This window comes from Myzus persicae, unplaced genomic scaffold, assembly GCF_001856785.1.
Source record: "Myzus persicae strain clone G006 unplaced genomic scaffold, MPER_G0061.0, whole genome shotgun sequence".
NCBI lineage: Eukaryota > Metazoa > Arthropoda > Insecta > Hemiptera > Aphididae > Myzus > Myzus persicae.
In genome coordinates, this window is record NW_019101246.1 from 443,487 (window position 1) to 464,822 (window position 21,336).

Below are 21,336 nucleotides of genomic sequence, written 5' to 3' on the forward strand. Positions count from 1 at the left end.
ACTTCATCTCTAACATCACTATTGACTGTTTCCGGTGTAGTAGGGTTGTACAACAATGAGCTTAAATGAAAAAACTCATCTAGTGGGTTCAAATTTGAATTTCGGCAAGATTTTAAAAACATGTGTTTAGCCAGATACCCAGCGTAAAATCTTTTTTTCCGAGAGTACTGCAGACTAATGGATGCCTTAACATGACGCCACATCCCCTCTACATTATTCGTGTGCGCACCGGTATCAGGATTTTTAAATTCTATTGAATGGTTAACTGTTAAATGTTCAATCATAAGCCTCGTCTTTTAAACAGTCAACAGTCATAACTGTAAAATTGAATATTCATGATTAATATTGAAGAATAAAACAAGACAACATACTTTCCAACAATTACTAATGATTAATGTACCGGGTAAAATCCACTGTTTAATCAATTCCAGCAATCAAGATTTTCAAGAAGAAAAATTCGATACGGAATAGTTACGTACCACCACGTACCGAAGTCCGAGTCCGATACGGGTCGGTACGTATCGCTCGTATACTGCACGTGTAACATCTTGAACGCTCAAAATTGACCCGATACGTACCGATACACTCCAAATTTTTTCTTGAAAATTTTGAATGTGTTTTTGTCACGACGTTCTACGGGACACGGGTAATAAAACACATTTGCCTGTTATCCGCTCTACTCCACCAAAAACCCATTGCCCCTCTACTCGATGGTCTCTATAATATTTTCGTCGACTGAATTTCGACTCATCGATTTCAACAACTTTTCCAACACCGCCTTCGTAATAAATATAATCAATAATAAAAAGAATACTGTCGCTTTATATAAAATAAAATAAAAAATTACCAATTTTTTCGTGCCTCAATATCATTCCATCGCAGACTACTTCCCGGTGGAAAGATGCCCAATCGATAGCTGATTGTCGCGCTACGTCAATTTGTTTTTTAATAAAGGAAAGAGAAACATTCCCCGTCCACAAGTATGCGAACATTACGATTCGATAAATCGACTTGAAGAACGTGCCTTTCCTTATTGACTGTTTAAAGTCACACCTCACTTTTTTTTTATTGACTGTAGACCACTGTCTGCACCGCCAAACAAACCCATCAGCGTAGTCCCCGTGCTGGCATAATTTCGCAAAATGACCATTTTTACATTTGAGGCTATTATTTTTGGCAATCAGACCCCATAATTGAAGTAGTTCAATAACTGGCATTGACAACGGACCGTCTTCATTATACTCAAATAATTTAAACAATTATTTAACAATGGACCACGACATGATAAAATAAAAACTTCAAAAGTATGTAACTCACGTGTCACGAATACTGCTTTAGAAACAGTTACCAAAGATATGAGACAGTTATGAACTAAAGTTAAGTATTACATTTTATTTATGGTCGAAAACATTATGTATCTTTATCTTAAATCATATACAATCTAACATCCGCATACAAACATTTGCACGTCCGATAACGAACATCGAATTAATGTATTATTATTGAATTTTTATAGCACCGAGTCACCTATATACACTCGGACAGTTAAAAACGAAAATATCCCTCGATTTGTTATGCAATACCACCCCAAGTAGGTCACAAGGTTAAAAAAAATGCATTTTTATTGCACTAACCTAACCTCGCGTGGGCGCTAAACTAGATTTTTACCGGGAAGTGAATCTAGTTGGTATGGTCGGGAGGTCAAAAATTAAGAAAAAACAGGAATTTTTAGGCAAACCGATTTTAAAAAAAATCGATTTTGGTTTTTAGAGGAGCTCTAAGAATAATGACCGTTAATACATGAAATTTTCATTGAATGTTTGTTAGCATTTTCTACACCATAACATTTTCAAAATATTTGACTTGTGTTGAACTATTTATACTTTATAGCCATATGAAATTAAAGATTATTATTTGTTTTTTTTAAACTTGTGCCGATAAAAAATTTTTTGCTCGGTCAAAAAAATTGGTGAATGTAATACAAAGTTCTTCGTAAATTGCTGTTGGTGCAAATTAAAAAAAAGTTGAGCGTTAATCCATAATAATTTTTTAAGCGGCGTTTAAGCCTAATTTTGAAACAAAAAAAAATTCTTTTAACGATTTATACGTATTATTACTAATTCACATAGATTTGTTTTTAAACTGAGCGCGACTAGCCAGCAGTGAGTACATTCATTGTTCTGTGGAGTGTGGTCTGTGGAGGTACGGAGCATCACTGCACCACTGCACCAGCACGTCTTTTTCCATGCCGCATTTGCCGCGTTTCGTTTGATCAAGAAATCGTCGTACCAAACATGAATAACCGCGACTGGTGGTAGTGTGGTAACCTTGGTAACCATCGGTGACCAGCTGCCGTCGGCATGGTAGGTTGTCGTCTGGTGAGTCTCCGGTCTCCCTCCCACTTCGGCATCACCGCACGACCATTGTGCATTATTTGTGCACCTTACTGAACCATTCGGTCCGATACCCCTCGGCCCTCGTCATCGTCACCATCCTCATCATCATCGTCAAAAATGGCGATAGCATATCTCGCTCGTTGAACCGTTTGTGTATTGTGTGCACGACGTGTGGTGTTTGTGTGTGTGTATGCGTAGTGCGTGCAGTTTTATTTCATTAGTGTCGTTTTCTCCGGCCCTTTCGTCCCTGCGTGCACCGTCTCGACGATACTCGTTTTCGCCGCCCCGAATTCCACAGCTAAACGGCCAGACGTTCGTCAGACGGTTCGCGTTGATGTGCGCCGGCAGACATTCTCTGCCCCGGTACGCGTCCAATGTCGTCTTTACAATTCATCGTGCATCCAGCCCCTGGAACGGACGATCAGCTCAATGACAGGTCGGCACACACTTTAATGCGTACAATCGTTTTCGTTTGTCTACATGTCATTGTCTTATTGCACGGCGACCGGACGTGTTCCGCTGACCCCGACCGTGCGTCCGTCGGTCGCAAACGTCGCTGTTCATATTTTTTGTTTGTAGCGTACTGCAGCCGCTGGACGGCGCCTTCAAGTTTTTCCTCTTGTTGTGGTGATACTGATGGTGGTCCACCAGACAGTGTTCTGTTGTTGATTATTCCAAAGACAGATTTTAATTTTAATTTCACTGCCCATGTTGTACACTATTCATTGGTCATAATATGATGATATCACATAGGTACCTACATTATAATATGGTTTCAGTATCTGTCTCATCTCTGCCGTTCATCAAATTGAAATCGTTTGAACGATTTTGCGTTCTACAACAGAGGTTTGAGTCCCTAGGCCGTGTATCGTTACACCAACACTTGTCCACCTAATCTTATTGCATACTGTTCTGTTGATCTCCTTGTTAGCACACCGATTTTTTAGATATTTTGCTCATAAATGGATATATATATTCACTTAAATATTCACTTAATAAACTTCATTTAGCCATTGATATGAGGTGGTACTTTTTGTGTGGTTAGTATCTGATATATAAGTACAATATGTTAAATGCCTATAGGTAGGATCATACTGCAAAATTAATATTTTGGTGGACTGAATGTGCACGAATGTGGTCTGTGTACATATATTATGGCACAGTGTTCTTTGTACTGTCTTAAATAAGGGTAGACCATCTTCCATTTACGTAATGTATTTCTTAATTCTCCTTTGCCAATGAATAAACAAATAAGACATTTTGTTTTAAAAGTTGTACCTTATTGTATAATTTTGGATGTTTATAATTTCAATTATGCTTGATTAGCATAAGGTAAATATTTTCTATGTCCGTTGAACTTTCTGTCAAAATTACGAATATATGTGACTACTTATATATTGTAACCTATATGTTAATTGAATAACAATAAGTTTGACATAATTTTATTACAAGTAATAGTTTTTAAATTAACAATTAAATTGATTGGTAGATACCTAGAGGTGATGTACTAATGTACCTATAATAAATAACAATAAACATGTAGTATTACAATTTTTGATAAAGACAACAATTTTATTCTTAAGTTTATATCTAAAAAAAAAAAAAACTATTTCCACATTTTAATTACTATCTCATTAACACTGATAAACTATAGACTTGACAGTGTATACAGAAAGTAATATAATATAACTGGTAGTGGTGTTCTTTTGATATTTTTTCTAAACATTAAGGTTAATATTTTTTCTTTGTACTTGAAAATTTGTAGGTTTTTTTTTTAATTTTTAAGCTTCACCCACCAATCTACCTATTACTGTTTACTAAGACCATAATTTTACTTTTCCTTCAATATTTCATTTAGTTTGCAAATAATTTTTGATTTAAAATAATTAAATTACTGACATAAATAACAGGCACTTAACAAATATTTATGTTGTATTAAATCATGATAATATCATTTTTTTTTTTTGTAATATATGCTTAATTATAGGTTTTTCATTATTAAATTAATTGTCGAAGTTGGCAAAATAAACGTCTGTGAAGTAGGTAAACTAGCTCATTAATATAGTTAAGTTAATTAATTATTACTTTATAGATTTCTCTCTAAATTATATGTGCAGTTCATGAAAAAAATTAATGCTAATTATCTACTTGAGAAATCATCTATTGTTTACATCTATAATTCTTCCAATACAATATGTTAAATGTTTGGTTAGTCCAATAAAATGTGCCGGTATTTATTTAGCATGTGACCTACCAAAACGGTATATCTTTATTATGTACGGACCAAGTTCGAATTAACTATCTAAAAACAGTCAGGATACATTTTTTTCATGTTTTCAAGTGATAGAAAAATCATATTGATAAACATTTAAAAAAAAAATTGTATGACATTTTTTGAATAATTTTGAAATTATTGAATGCAGTTAATCCTTATTGTTTTATAATTGTATTACTAATTATTTAATAATAATAAAATAACATAATTTTATGATTTTTAGTTTGACTAAAAATACTAAACTAATACCCAATATTTTAGGTCACATACCAAACAAGTGCTAATGTACTTAAATATTAGTACCTAATTTACTTTTTCTTATTTTTATTTTTTAATTTTATGTTAGATATTTAATTTATTAACTAAGTACAGTTGTAGAATCTCGATTAATCATAAGTCCTGGGACTAGAATCTTTTTTAGCAAAAACATTATTTTAAACATATCTACATACATAGGTAACTATTAATTATTAATTTGTAATTATAACAAATTATATATCATTAGGTACCTACTGTATATTATTGTACATTTATTTATTATATGATATGTGGTACATACATTCATATTATATTATATTACCTATTTAAACATTATTGTTTAAAAAAGTTGATTAATTGAGAAAAAACACCTACCGGGTAAAGACGGATAATCGACCTTCCACTGTATGTTGGTATTATCATGTATTACAATAATAGACAGAGCTACCTATTAATAATATTTACTTCACTCTTATTATCAAACCCTAATTCAGCATATTGGTAGGTACTTATCTAATGTTTGCCCTGAGAACCCTTATGGTATCTGTAGAAATCAACCAAATCACTAAAATGGTTGGTAAAAAGGTTTTTTTTGTGTAAGTTCTTACCTATATTATTTATATTTTTAATTACACTTATGTAGGTCCCAAAATATAATGATTGGTCTGGTGATTGGTGTTAACAAATAATAGGTACCTAAAGGTTGGTGCATTTAAAAAATGTATGCTGTTAAAAATAAAAATGCTAATAAATATAAATTTCAATCGAATTACTTTGGATACCACATTTCAAACTAATAAAACACTCAAAAATATGTATTCACAGTTTTATTAGATTTAAAAGGTTGTGAGTTAAGTGTTGCTGGTTAAGTTTATACTGTTTATAATTTAAAATTTTAGTCACCTATTTTATATTTTAATAAAATACCCGAATGTACTTATCTAATAAACATTTTGTGCATTTGTTTTTAGGTTTAAAGAAGTTTCAGAACGTTTAAATAGAAGTATTTTAGGAAATACATCTTCTTATCCTGTGCTATCAAACATTAAATCTCCAATCAAACAGATTGTAGTAGGACCATATCATATTGGCTTATTATTTGAAGATGGACGAGTGGCTCGAATTCCATTTACAGTACTTGCTGAAAGATTGGACTTGTCCAGATCTACTGGAGATGCAAATAAGTTGCCTTCTAAGTCCAGCAGTGGAAATAGTGGAGGTGGTGGTGGTGGGGGTGGTGGAAATTTAAGTTCTGCCACTCGTCATCTCACCCGACGAGCTCGTATAATGAGATCAGGAACATTCCGTGGAACTTCAAGGTAAAATGTTCAAACATTTTATATTAATATAAATTTCGGTAGATAATAATTTTAATTTGTTCAGGTCATCTGGTAGTGGTGTGATAATGAGCAGTGGTTCATCAAGTGGACGTCCAGTTATGCCAGCTCAATTTGTACCAGAAGAACTTGTAGCTCAAGCACAAGTTGTGTTGCAAGGTAAAAGTCGAAATTTAATAATACGTGAACTTCAGAGAACAAACTTGGATGTGAATCTGGCTGTCAACAATCTTTTATCACGTGATGATGAAGAAGGCGATGGAGAAATTGAGGAAGTCAATGGGCCTGGTGGAGACTCTTATGTTCCTGAAGACTTGATGTCTTTATTAGATGGTGGAGGATTTCATTCGGACCATTCTGTCATTATTGATGCTGATGCAATTTTCTCTGAAGATATGTTTTCATATTCTTCATCTAGAAGGTAAATGTGATATATTGTATTGCATTTTATTTACCTTTATAAGTATATACATGGATTTTAGACCCATGTTGACATTTCGTAGGAGTGGTGCTAGAAGGTTAGGTGAACGTGATCGTGTAAGCAATAGTGCAAATGACAGTGCATCTAGTGATCGTAATTCAGGACCAAGTGATAGAGATAGTTTTACTAGATGGAGAGATCGTCATTGTTATGGACAGCAACAACATCGTCAAAGACAACAACAATGGCTTGAGGGAGCACTACGTGATTCATCATGGGATAAAGATACAGGTAAATTATACAAAAGGAAATTTAAATTTAATGATCTTTTATAATGTTTTGAATTGTATTTTTTGTAGACTCTAAAAAGAAGGATTCTAACGCTGGATCTTATGAATTTTCCGCAGACTCTAAAAAAAAAGATAATAATACTGGCAATCCTCTGTGGTTGTCAAATGATGCAGAATATTGGCCAGAACCAAATGTAAAATTTATACAAATTGCAGCAATCCATTCAGAATTAATTGCTCTATCTACTGGAGGACAACTTTATCAATGGAAATGGGAGGATGCTGATCCGTATAAGACTTTAGATGTATGTAAAATATATAACTTTGTTATTATTAAATTTTTTTTTACATTACATTTTTTTTAGAACAATGTACATCATCCAAAGACAAATGCTCTTGGATTAACTAATGAAAAAGTAGTTCTTCTTTCGGGTACTATTATACGAGTTTCTGTTGTAACTGAGTCTAATAAAGTAGCTACATGGATGGATGAAAGTCTAACTCATGCTGCTACTGCTTCTAAACTTGAACATCCAGCTCAGCTTTATTCTGAATTTGTTGTTGATCATATAATTTCTATTCACACTTGTCCACTCTATACTCTAGCGCGTTTGGAAAGTGGAGCACTTTATTGGTGGTATGTATTCATTTTACTTATGATTTTGTGGGTCATTTGATTTAATTTCAATTAAAATTATATAAATCAAATAGGGGAGTATTACCATTTAATCAAAGACGTAAAATATGGGATAAATACCGCACTAAAGCTAGAAAACAAAAAACAAACAATTTAAATTCTGATATTATTGTTGGAAGCCAAGTTTGTATGAAAAATAGTCCACTTTATCAGCCAGGAGCTATTGGTATGTATACATTTTAAATTTTAAGAACATAAAAGGTTATTCATTTTATTATTTATTTATAGGTATAACTTTATACGGCGGTGAACCTAAAATAGGTCAATTACTAAATTCTGCTTGGACATACGCTGATGTTTGCAGATTTCAAATTTTGACACCACCTCAGATATTTCAGTCTCAAAATATTAATAGTAGTTCCTCTAAATCATGCTCACCTGTAGAAAAGAGTAAAGAGACTGCTGATAGAATTGACATGCCACCACCTCCTTCTCCTGCATCAAGTACTTGTAGTGAAACAGGAAGTACTGTTCAAAGTTCAAGTAAGCAAATTTACCCGTTCACTGCTTTGTACTATAAATACTCACACCTGCTTAATGATTACGATTTTTGGGGAATATGTTAATTTATTTATCACCAAATATAACCAAATTTGTATATAATATAGATTACAGAATATGAGATTATTTTAAAAATCAAAATGAATAAAAACTTCAATTAAAATTTACTGAGGATTGTTTTGGGAAAATAATTAGCTTTTTAGAAATGTAGTTATTAAACGCTTGTAATAATTTTCAGAGAGAACCAAAAGAGTGACAATGAAAGGTCTTGAAGATGATAAAAACATTGAAGAAGATTGGCCATTAAAAGATGTCGTATTTGTTGAAGACCAAAAGAGTTTGCCTATTGGTAATGCCTATAATTAATTTATTTCCACGTAATAGTTATTATATACATAATTTTTTGCAGGCCGTGTTGTTCACGTGGACGGTTCATATGCTGCGGTTAAGTTCCCTTGTGTTTCAAAAGATATTATATCTGGAATATTTCCTAAAGATAAAGATGCAAATGCAGCTGCAAATGATGATGTGGTGACAAACATTATAAAGATGTTGGACCAAAATGAAGTCAGATTAATGAAAAAAGATGACTTACAGGTGAATATAAAAAATATTTAGCTGTATTTTTTTTAATAACTAATATTTATATATTTATTTATTTATATTAAGGTTTGTAAGGTGGCTGTTGCTAGTAAAGTGCCAGATTGTTTTCAGAGAACACCTAGAAGAATTAATATACCTACTGATAACGGAAATCAAATTCTGACTTTAACTATTGATGGCCAAGGTATATTAATTGATCCTGATTATTTTATTCATATTAAATTATGTTTTATTTGAAGGTGTACACGCCATTGTAAAAAATGGTTCAAAAATCAGTTATATCAAATTTAATGTAACTAGTGGGAAAATTGAGCAAGATTGTCCTTTTCCGGTTGATGCTAGTGCTTTAATAGGATTGAATCCTGATAACATGCAGATAATTTGTACTGCTGAGGTAATTTTCTATTTGATATCTATATTTATTACTTTTAAGTAATTTGTGATTGTAATGTTTTTATATTTTCACTCTAGAGCAAAGATAATATATGTATTTTACGTGATGGTAACCGAACTATATACCCTCTGGCTAAAGATAGTACCGATTCAATGAGAGAGCCACAGTGGTTAGATTTGGGACCTGTTCGTTGTATGGGTATTGGTTCATATACAGTTACTTCTCCTCACGTAAAAGCTGTGGCGGCCATCATAGTATTGGATGTAGAACAACAAATACTTATGTCCCGTATACTAAAGCCCAATCTTGAGTCTGTTAAAATGTTGATACAACAGTTAACACTGGAACTTGGTACTAATTATATTTTTTATTCTCTTGATTTACAATTTCACAATGGTATATTTTTTCATTTTTATAGATAATGGAGTCCTCTTGTCGCAGATTTTGGCAGAGCGATGTGATGGTAATCGCAATCTTTTACATGCTTGTGTTTCAGTCTGTGCTCCTATTTCTAATAAAGAACTAGAAGGTATTAAAAATATATTATTATTAATTTATAATAAGTAATTATCAAATATGTGTGCGTTTATTTTATAATATTTTTAGAAGGAGATAGTGTATCAAATCAACCAAATTCTAACGTAGACACTTTGAATGTTATTCAAAAGGCATTCGGGGTACGATCATCGTTTAGTTTACGGGAAATGATGAGACGAGCTTCAGCTGCTGTTAGATCAAGTAAGTTATATCATTTAGGGTAGCCAGTGAGTTTTCCTATGTTCGTATATTATTGGAAAACATAGTGCATCTATATTACATCTATTGAGCTAATGAAAAGTTTTTATTTGACTTATCATTAGGTACCACTAATAACTCATCTGACTCTGAACCAATGGAAATCAATGATGAAGCACCACCTCCAGGTACTGTTTCTGAGTCATGGCATGAACCAGTTAATGCAACTACTCAGTCAAACCCTGTCTTACAAAATGAAGAAGAAACAATTCAACCAACGCCACCTATTAACCCAAATACTGAAAGAAGAAACAATGCATTGGCTATTTTACGACTGCTGTGTGAATCTCATGTATTTTCACCTCATCTACAGGATCTATTAACTGCTAAGTATGTTAAAATTGCAAGTCTTCAAAATCTGATATTAATATTTTTATTATAAACTGCTTATTGTTAAATTTTGGAACTTAAAGAATTTTTACTTTAACCAATTAGTTCTAAAAAAAAAAGTTAGGCTTGTGTATTTTTTTTATTGTTTTCTAAAACTAATTAAAAATAAAAAAATTTTAGAGACGCCCAAGGATTAACTCCATTTATGTTGGCGGTGACTGTTAGAGCGTATCCTGCTGCTATTATTTTACTTGATACTATTCATCGTGTGGTTTCCAAAGTATTACTACCGCCACATTTATATGAAATGCAAGGCACTACAGTTATAGAACAAGAACATGCAATTAAAAATGTCATGAGTGCTTGGAGATCTTCAGTTGCTGGAACAGGATCCAATCCCAGTAGCAATAAAGGACCTCCAGAAGTAGCTCCTCAACCAGTACCTTTGTTTAAGAATTCCCCAGCTGGTAATTTCGAGTTACCACCCTATTGGTCATTATCTTCATCTGGATTGCCTCAGTCACAACCCCCACCTCCTCCTCCACCACCACCACCTCCATCACAACAGCAACAGTCTACTGATTTTTCTAAAGGTTAGTTTCCTTTTAAAAATATTTGTATTGCTATTAATACTAAACAATTTTCCTAAATTAATTTAAATACTTAATTAATTAAAATATATTTTTTATTTTAGGGTATTTCCCTCTCCCACCACCACCACTAGCTATGCCTTTATCAATTTACAAGACACATACTTGGTATACTGACAGAACATTTTTCCGTGATGGTTATAAAGAGAGAATTCTTAAAGCTAAAGAAATTTTAGCTTCTATGGTTTATCCCACTGGCTCAAATCCAGATTACAATCCATTGCATGTTATTTGTTGTAACGATACTTGTAGTTTTACTTGGACTGGAGCTGAACATATTAATCAGGTAATTTCTTTTATATGACTTATCTTTGAAATTATCATGCTGATAACACCTTTCCTTTTTGTGAATTTTAAACTACGATTAGTTTGTAGTTTTCTTACACCTCTATCACTGTTAATACCCTCAAGAATGTTTTTGTTATGTGGTCAAAATTAAGAAGTTATCTGCCTTCGAAAATTTACTATAATTTCTTAAATTATAGATTATTATATATATCTGTAATTAACTGATCATAATGTGCATTACCATCACCTATAAAAGTGCCTATCTAGACATATTATACTAAAATCTGTGGTAATAAGTTCAGTTAAAATCAGAAACAAAATTTCACCCACTTGCATATCTAAAATGTCTAATTATAATTGTGACAAAAAAATTTCTATTTATTTGTGTGCGTGGTAATAACATTATTTCAAACTAATAATTATTGATTATAAAAACATTCATATGTTTTTACGTTCACTTTAATAATTAAATTAAGTTGGAGAACAAGAATTTGAGTTTATTAATATACATGATGGATATTTATATGCAGTATCAAGTATCTATTCTTAAGAATATCTTAAGTTTTGATTATTAATTAATAATGTATTGTTATAACAATTTATAAATATGTTGATTGTTAGTTAATCGTAATTTGAATATACTTAAAATATTAATAAAATACATTTTTTCTTTGTACTATTTTTCACTAGGATATATTTGAATGTCGTACATGTGGCCTAACTGGATCATTATGTTGCTGTACTGAGTGTGCTCGGGTTTGTCACCGAGGCCATGACTGTAAATTGAAAAGAACATCTCCTACTGCATACTGTGATTGTTGGGAAAAATGTCGCTGTAAAGCTTTAGTGCAAGGTCATCAAGCATCTAGATCACAGCTACTCAACAGATTAATTGATGAAACTGATTTAGTGACCCATTATAATTCAAGGTATTATTTTAAAATGTTCTCAAATGATAACTATTTACAACTTGAATTTTTCAGAGGAGAAAGTATATTATTATTTTTGGTACAAACTGTTGGTCGTCAATCAAATGAACAACGTCAATATAGTAGATCATCCAGACAACGAGCTGCTTCTCGAAAAACACCATCATCCGATATTGGTAATATTTTAATCAAAATTGTATTATCAAAGAGATGTTTTTATATTTTTATTATTGTAGAAATGGATATGCCAGATCATGATTTAGAACCACCCCGATTTAGTCGTAAAGCATTAGAAAGATTACTAAATGATTGGCCTGCAGTAAAAGCTATGATAATGTCTGGTGTAAAAAATGATTCCGAATCCAAAGTACCAACTGACCAACCATATTTAAAAAATCAGTCTGGTACTACATTCTTGGATAAGTTTATGCATTGTTTACTTTTTAAATGTAATGCTGAAGTAATAACTAGCTCATTTTTAGTAAGTTGATTTCATAGTTTTATGTTTTAAGATAATATACTTAAAATATTTTTATACATTTAGATGGTTGATGCCCTTGTTACAACAATTGTAAAAGAACTGAATAATCCATTACGCAATTCAGTTGAAGCCAACTCAATAGCACGTCGTTTTATTAGATCTGTAATACGTGTATTTGTTGTTTATAGTGTTGAATTAGCGCCTCAAAATAATAAACGACGAATGTAAGTGTATGATGAACTAATAAATATGTATGCAATTTTTTTATTTCAAATGTGGTTTTTTTTAAATTAGGCTTGGAAATCTGTCCTCTCCATTTGCTCGTGCTAGACGTATTTTTCAATCAATGATGAAACTATCAATTGAAGAATTATGTGAAACAGCTGAAAGCTTAATAGCACCTGTTCGGCTTGGTGTAGCAAGACCTACTGCCCCATTTACATTGTCTACTAATTCTAATCCAGATATACAGGTTTATATCATTAACATTTAATACATTTGGTATGAATAAATAATGCATTTTCATATATTTTAGAGTTATGAAGAAATATTTTTTGTTGAGCCAATGGCACCAAATAACATGAATTTGTCCGATCAAATAGAAGGGGCTAATGTACATAGACAATCCCAAAATGATCAACCCCCAATTGACATAGAACTAGAAGATGAAATGGCAGACAGTAATTTTTCTATTAATTAATTTTGAACTATCATGAATTTAAATTTGTTTTTGGTCTTACAGTTTTAAAAAAATAAAGAGTTAAACATTATTGTTTATTTTTAATTTAATTTTTCTGATTAAAATATATGTAACTTTTAAATTCTTATAACATATATATATCCAAAAACTGGTTGTGTTAACAATTAAAAAAAAACATTTTTTTTTTTTTAAATTACATTATTGGCTAAAACTAACCATAAATGTTACTTAATTATTTTTCAGATAATGATGGAGACGGTAGTGATCCAGAAGATGTTATGGGAAGTGTGCTTGACAATCATGTTCGATTGGGACCAAATGGTATTTCTGATTCTAACCAGCAAGGTCCAGTTGACCCAGAATCTGATACAGAAGACATGTTAGTTGAAACAGATTCAGATTCTGATCAAAGTAATCAAGATGGTGGAGGTCAAAGAAGCGTTCAAACAGGGGCTACTGCTGGATCAGATACTGATGATGAATCAGGAGAGTCTACTCAACAAGAAGATGGAGAAGAATCTGAAGCTGGAGAAACTGATGAATTGGATGCCGAAGAATTCCTTGTGTCTGAAGATCAATTAGAAAGAAGAGCGTATGTTTTAATTTATTTAATAATTATGTAAAATTAAAAATATAAACAATAATTTATCATTAAATATTTCACAGTACAACTTCTGGACAAGGACATAGAACTAATTTAGCACCACAATCTATGCAATGGGCAATCAGAAACCGCGATACTGCCACAAGAACAGCAACAGGTAAATATTTGTATTGTTTATAAATTCAGCATGTATTAAAAGCTAACCAACTATGTATAATTTGTGTAGTTTAATTTGTACTTATTTTACATAGCATGTACTATGTAGTATATATGTATTAATTTTCTCATTTTTTAAAATGTTTTGGTTGATTTTTTTTTTTTAATTATGTTCTATCATAGTTTTTATTTTGTGTATTAACTATTAACCATAATATACTGGATAAAATTAAATTGTGTATATTGAATGTTTAAATGTATTCTTCATAATTTCATGCTTAAATAAGAAAAAAATACCAATATTGCCTTTTTATAAGTGGCAACATTGTGGTACAATGAAATATTATTACAAGTTTGAAGTTATTCAGTTTTTTCAGTTATCGTTGATACTTATGATATTAAAATAATTAATAAATCATTTATTATCATCTTTTGCATTGAATATTTTTTATTAAAATTTCATCTAATAAGGACATTATTTTATAGGGTTTAGAGTTGCTTCTGGAAATTCATTAGTGTTCATAGATCCTACATCATTGAGGAGGTCTGCTGTAGCTGCAGTTAGTAACAGTACCAATAATTCTGGTAATGGAAACAATAATGCTGCAGCCGCCGCTGCAGCTGCAGTTGCTTCTGCAGCAGCTGGTCTCAATGATTCAATCACAATGGCGACTACTGCTTCTAGTTTAGCTAGAGCGTTTGCAGTAGTCATACGACAAATTTCTGATTTATTAGTTACAACCATAAATGATCCGCCATCGCTTCCAATACCCGTGCGCATATCATCACAAGATACTTGTAGTTTACAGGTAATATTAGAAAAATATAGTGTACTTATTATATTATTATATCATACATTTTATTTAGATAATAATTGAAAAGTCACTTAAACCTACTTGGGATTGGTTAATGGCAATAATGGATTCAACTGAAGCACAACTTAGGTTTGGTGCTTCACTCACTCAATCGTCTGATCCACAACATCCAAGACATCCTTTACATTCAACAACTACAAATAATACTACAAATACAATACCTACTACATCGTCTGGAATAGGTAATGTTAAAAGAATTAAATTCTGGTATTATATTATGTTTAATTTAATTTAATTTTTTAATTTATTTTTTAGGTGCAACTAGTAATAACAATCAGGCAGTTGAACCTCGACGTGAATTTATATCATATTGTTTATCTCTTATGCGTGCTCACAGTAATGAGCATGGAGATTCTTTACCAGTATTGGATGTTTCTTCTTTAAAACATGTCGCTTATGTTTTGGATGCTTTGGTGTATTATATGAGGGCTGATACAGCTGCTGTTAATTGTCAATCGTTAAATTCGTTAAATACATTAAATTCGTTAAACTCATTAAATACGTTAAGTTCGTCAAGTGCACCTATTCTTTTACCTGATCCAACAGATCCATCAGAACCTTGGATTTTAGAGCCACAGGTAAATTGTACTGCTTGTTTTTGTGTGATTTAATATTATAAGTACTTTTTTTAATCCTAAAATATAAAACACCCTTAAAGGCTTCATTGTCGTCTTACCCCCACCCCCTACCTTCAATAGCATGTGATGAATTCTTTTTGATCATTCTTCATGCTTAACATTTGTATAGTTAAATATTTAAGGTTTATGAATTTTTTGTAAGTACTTTAGGAAGACTTTTAACTCATATAATATAACTTGGTTTTTTTCATTGTTATTACTTTATTAGCTTTTCTCGAAGGTTTTAACAATTTATATTTTAAATATGTCAGGATGAAAATGATAATGAAGAAAATGATGAAGAAATTAATACTACTGTACCAACAATCAGCCAAACATCTAGTCCAAGATTTGTAGATATGGATTCTGGAACTAGAGGTCGACGACATGCATTTTTCCAACGATCAGATTCTACTTTATGTTTAGGATGTCCTCCACCAGATCCATTTGAAACACCTATGACTCAAGCCATGCCATTGGCTGATCAACCACATTTGCTTCAACCTAATGCGCGCAAAGAAGACATGTTTGGCTCCCCAAAACTTTCTGGTATTAAATTATTTTTTATTAAGTGTATGAAAAGTCATAAGTTATATTGGTGAAGAAAAAAATTTTTTTATTTAAATTCATGATCCATTTTGTAGCACCTTTAGATGGATCATTGGAAGGTCTGCCATCAAGGCTTAGTTTATCCAGTCGTAGCGATAATGGAAGTGAACAGTTACCCAAAGAACATGAAAGAAAAAGTTGGTAGAATAGAGTAGTTTGATTTTATTGTGTAACCTAGAATTCAGTTATTTTTGATAAATGTTTTGTTATAATTTGGTTGTCTTTAAATATTGTATATGATAACAGTGTTCCCAAATTATTGGATGATATAAAAAATCAAAAGGTACATAATTTATTAAATTCTTTTTGCTATAATTTATACATTATCCATTTAGGACCTTTAATATGCCATTGTACAAACTTATAATAATTAATTATTTATTGCCAATTAATTTTTATATAACTAAGAATATTAGTTACTATTATATTTTTAAAGCATCAATTAAAAATACATTTAAATAATACTAGGACCAAAAATTAATTAATCAATGATAGTTGTTTCTTAGGTTACATAATATGATCAATAATTATATAATTAGAAATAACAGTATTTGTAAAATATTATAATTTAATGGAATGCATGTTTACATGTGGAAAAGATAAACTGAAGCAAATGTATTAAAAAATATTAACATATTGATGTCCGCTGACATACTCATATTCTGTTAGTGTTGGAGCTACAAATTCCATTGAATTTAAATCTAAATGAGTTAAATTATCACACATTTGTGTGACTACTAATGAGAATTAATATTTGTATGTAATTTTTCACCCATGTATCCTATGCATTTAATATATTTTATATTCCGGTAACAGACAAAAATATTTTATCTCGGACTTCACTGTGTTAAAAACTAGTACATCTAGACATGCCTTCATCTTGTTATAACTAATTTAAAACATTATCATAGTTGAATCATTTAATTTACTCATATATTTATGCAATTATTACTTTTTAAATTATATAAACTATATATAGTTAATAACAAAGCTTTAACTGCTATAAATATTTTTTGATATAATTATTGTAATTATTAATTTCATATTTTTTTACTTAGTTAATAGTAGATATTTTAAAAGTTTTTTCTTGTAGCAAGATGATTGTTTGAAACAGTTGTGGGTGCGTTTTCCTTAATTGTCTCAAAATTGTTGATGTATAATTCAAATTTTAGGACAAGATACTGAACCAGAAGATCTCTCTATCCGTGCTAATGTAGCTGAAAAATTGAATGAAATTACCGAATTCTTTGGCCTGGGTGATGAATCAGACACTTCTCAACCTGCAATACCTGAATGTAAAAAATAACAAAAAAAAAAAAATATCTAATAAGCATTTAAAAAATCTAATAATCATTACTGATTACAGCTGACATGACTAAAAGAGATCGAGACTTAATAATTGTACCAACAAGTACTTTCTCTGATACTGCATCACCTATGCTTCAAAGTGTAATTGTGAGAGCTCCTTCTGGTGGAACTCCATCTACTTCTGTAAGTTTAAAAATATATACTAAACATATTATTTGTATCATATTAATTTAAAGGTTTTAGAAAGTGATTTAATTTAAAAGTATTTCATATTTTCATGTTTTTAGATATTTAATTGAAATATTGAAAATTATCATTAAAACATTTTTTTTTCATAGTTAAATTTGAGTAATATACCCAGCACTGTTAGTTATATTTTTATAATAGTATTTAATGTCATTCTGAGTACATATGTCTATTAATTGTAATCTTTAAAATTAATTTTTCCTTTGCTGATGTGATCTATGTTTAATCAGTTTTACCTAATAGTATCTCAGGATTGTTCTTCTTTTTTCAAGACAATTTGACCTCTGTTCTGTGTTTTCCTTTTATTTCTTTTATTCAGGAAATCATATGAAGGTATCTTCCTTGATGTTTAGAAGTTAAGTAACATTACTCCTATTCATAATTTATTTCAGCCAAGTCAATTACAATTAAATAATTACAGTAAATTACATTAATAATAGCTGATACATATACTAATTGACCTATAAGCTCGTATCTGGTATTATGCAGTTCATGGATATTGTAATTTGTTTTATAGTAAAATATATTTAAAGAAATAGACATGCATAAAATATGTTTTATTCATGTTTTTGTTTATTCAAATATAGTCAAGTTCAGCACAAGTAAAACCAAATCCTGATGTAGACGACAGCCAAAATTCATATTCAAATAATGATACTGTTAAACCTATGAATAAGTATGTTACAAACTTATTATTTGTTTATTTGTCTTGCACGCTGAAATCACATTTTTAATTTCTGTGTTCTTTTTTAAGGGGAAGCCGTTTAGGAGAGAGTGTATCCCATGACTTATTGTTAGGTCGCTGGCGTTTGACATTAGATCTCTTTGGTCGTGTGTTTATGGAAGATGTAGGTTTAGAACCTGGGTCTGTTGTATCTGAACTTGGGGGTTTCCCGGTTAAAGAAGCAAAGTTCCGCAGAGATATGGAAAAGTTAAGAAACCAGCAAAATCGAGATTTAACACTATCAAAAGTATGTATTTTATACAATTTTTTTACAACATTTAGATAAATATTATAATATATTGTATTATTAACTAAAATCAAATTGAATAAATTCAAACAGTTGGAACGTGATCGTAATCAATTGATTCTCATGACTTTCAAAGAATTAAACAATCAATATAATTCTTATCACCGTAGAACATCTAGTACTCATCCCTGTCTAGCAGTTAACAGAGTAAAAGTAACATTTAAAGATGAACCTGGAGAAGGATCAGGTGTTGCCAGATCATTTTATACTGCCCTAGCTGAGGTAAATATAAATACATTTTGTTATTATTTGTACGATATTTTTAATTAATGACATGTATTTTTTGTTAAGGCTCTTCTATCGTGTGATAAATTGCCAAACCTTGAATCAGTCCAAGTTGGTGGTCGATACTCACAATATACTGTTCTTCAACGCTTAAGAAATCGTGAGCGCACTGAATCTCCCCGAATAAGACATGCTGGTCCTTTATCACCACGAGTGCCATCAAGGCGGTCTGAGCGTAATGACCGTGAACAACGTCGTACACTCTCTGTTGATGCACGTTCATTTGTTCCTAATTCTGGATCATCCGATGCTAATCCGAATTCTCATTTAACTCCTCATCAACAACAACTTGGGGAACGCTTGTATCCAAAGGTATTTTTTTTTCTAAATAATTTTTGTTTGATCAAAAATGTAAAAATAAAACATATCTATTTGTTTTACAGGTTGTTCAAATTAGACCAAGTTTAGCCAGCAAAATTACGGGAATGCTTTTAGAGTTATCACCTGCCCAACTATTAACACTATTAGCATCTGAAGAAGCTTTAAGGATGCGTGTGAATGAAGCTATTGCATTGCTAATGCAAACTGTTGAAATGTCATCTCTTGTTGATGTGGCTCATCCATTACCTCCTGCTGATAGTCTTCTTGGTATTTTTCTTGTTTTGATATATAAGTTAACGTACCTAATTATTCATTAATTGTTTCGTTACAGAAGACGTTGATTTGTTCTTAAGCCTTTCTGAACAACAGGGTTCTAAGCCTGCTCCACCTGCAAAAGAAAATATTGCAGAAGAAAATGTAACAGAAGAAAATTTGGATGATAACACACCATTATTTTATTGCCCTGGTAAACAAGGATTTTACTCACCGCGTCAAGGAAAATCTTCCTACGAACGTCTGAATGCATTCAGAAATACTGGAAGGTAATTTTTGTATCTAAAATTATAAATTATTTATGTGTATTTGTTTAAAATTGTTTTATTTATCATAAATATATGTTATTTAGATTGATTGGATTATGTCTTTTACAAAATGAATTATGCCCAATGTATTTTAATCGCCATGTTCTTAAAGTGATACTTGGTAGATCCATAAGATTCCACGATCTAGCCTTTTTTGATCCAGTCATGTATGAAAGTCTCAGACAACTTGTGTTAGATGCTGAATCGAAAGATAAAGAATCATTATTCTCAACTTTAGATTTAAATTTCAGGTATATATTTTTAGACTAACAAAAGTGTTAAAAATATTTAAGATTTTTTCATATTTCAGCATTGATCTGAGTCAAGAAGAAGGCGGTGGAAGTGTAGAATTGGTTAGTTGTGGTGTTGATATTGAAGTGACTCCCACCAATGTATATGATTATGTAAGGAGATATGCAGAGTTTAGAATGTTCAAAACTCAACAGAAAGCATTCTTTGTAAGTTCAATATATATATGTCTACTGATAGATACTTACCATATTCATACTTGATTATTCTCTTAGGCATTGAGATCTGGAGTATTTGATGTGATTCCTGAAAGTTCGTTGGACGGTTTGACTGCTGAAGATTTGAGATTGCTGTTAAATGGAGTTGGTGATATTAATGTACCTTTGCTAATTTCGTATACTAGTTTCAACGATGAATCTGGTCTTGCCACTAGCGATCGTCAAATAAAATTTAAGCGTTGGTTGTGGTCTATTGTTGATAAAATGACTCCATCCGAAAGACAAGATTTGGTAATAATCACTTACAATTTTTATAATAATAATTAAGAATTCTACCTATAATTACATTTTTCTTATATATTGTTTTTTTTATATTATATATTTTCAGGTATATTTCTGGACCGGATCACCAGCATTACCGGCATCTGAAGAAGGATTCCAGCCAATGCCTAGCGTTACCATGCGTCCTGCTGATGATTCACACTTGCCAACTGCAAACACATGTATATCTAGATTGTATATACCACTATACAGCAGTCGTACTATACTTAGGCACAAACTATTGATTGCCATAAAAACTAAGCATTTTGGATTTGTTTAAATTTGTGGTTTGTTATTTTAAATATATGTCAGAGAAAAACTACTAAAACAGAATAACAATAATAATGTTTTTGACAAGTTTAAAAATCCTGTTTTATTTATTTTTATTTTTATTTTCAGTTCCAAACATGTTTATTTTCGTAATGATAATTTTCTATTTTTTCTTTATATATATTTGTACTTAAAAATATGTATCTGCGACTATAAAAATATTATTAAGTGGTATAAATCACAATGAAACTATTATATTTCTCATTTTAGCTATAAAATAATTGTGCAGTAACATTACTC

The 21,336-nt window shown here is 31.1% G+C and overlaps 1 protein-coding gene across 4 annotated transcripts; it reads left to right on the forward strand.

The window, feature by feature from the left end:
* The first annotated feature begins 2,476 nt into the window (after positions 1-2,476).
* On the forward strand, positions 2,477-21,131 carry LOC111028352 (E3 ubiquitin-protein ligase UBR5). 4 transcript variants are annotated; one of them, XM_022306968.1, is made up of 43 exons: positions 2,477-2,832; positions 5,901-6,248; positions 6,313-6,687; positions 6,749-6,978; positions 7,047-7,282; positions 7,343-7,614; positions 7,689-7,840; positions 7,903-8,157; positions 8,414-8,524; positions 8,585-8,772; positions 8,845-8,962; positions 9,018-9,172; positions 9,250-9,523; positions 9,591-9,701; positions 9,779-9,910; positions 10,033-10,297; positions 10,478-10,890; positions 10,992-11,233; positions 11,926-12,164; positions 12,219-12,340; positions 12,401-12,645; positions 12,709-12,869; positions 12,940-13,117; positions 13,181-13,325; positions 13,589-13,937; positions 14,012-14,106; positions 14,592-14,914; positions 14,973-15,162; positions 15,236-15,558; positions 15,870-16,146; positions 16,242-16,343; positions 17,379-17,501; positions 17,573-17,697; positions 18,348-18,436; positions 18,515-18,731; positions 18,825-19,013; positions 19,083-19,388; positions 19,460-19,664; positions 19,732-19,939; positions 20,023-20,229; positions 20,289-20,436; positions 20,503-20,736; positions 20,834-21,131. In XM_022306968.1, the coding sequence occupies exons 1-43, from the start codon at positions 2,771-2,773 to the stop codon at positions 21,044-21,046; spliced, it is 8,952 nt and encodes a 2,983-aa protein (XP_022162660.1). In that variant the 5' UTR covers positions 2,477-2,770; the 3' UTR covers positions 21,047-21,131. The 4 variants fall into 4 exon arrangements, with proteins under 4 accessions (XP_022162660.1, XP_022162662.1, XP_022162659.1 ...); XM_022306967.1 differs by having other exon boundaries at positions 2,478-2,832; positions 19,729-19,939; XM_022306969.1 differs by having other exon boundaries at positions 2,478-2,832; positions 6,770-6,978; positions 19,729-19,939.
* The last annotated feature ends 205 nt before the right edge of the window (positions 21,132-21,336 follow it).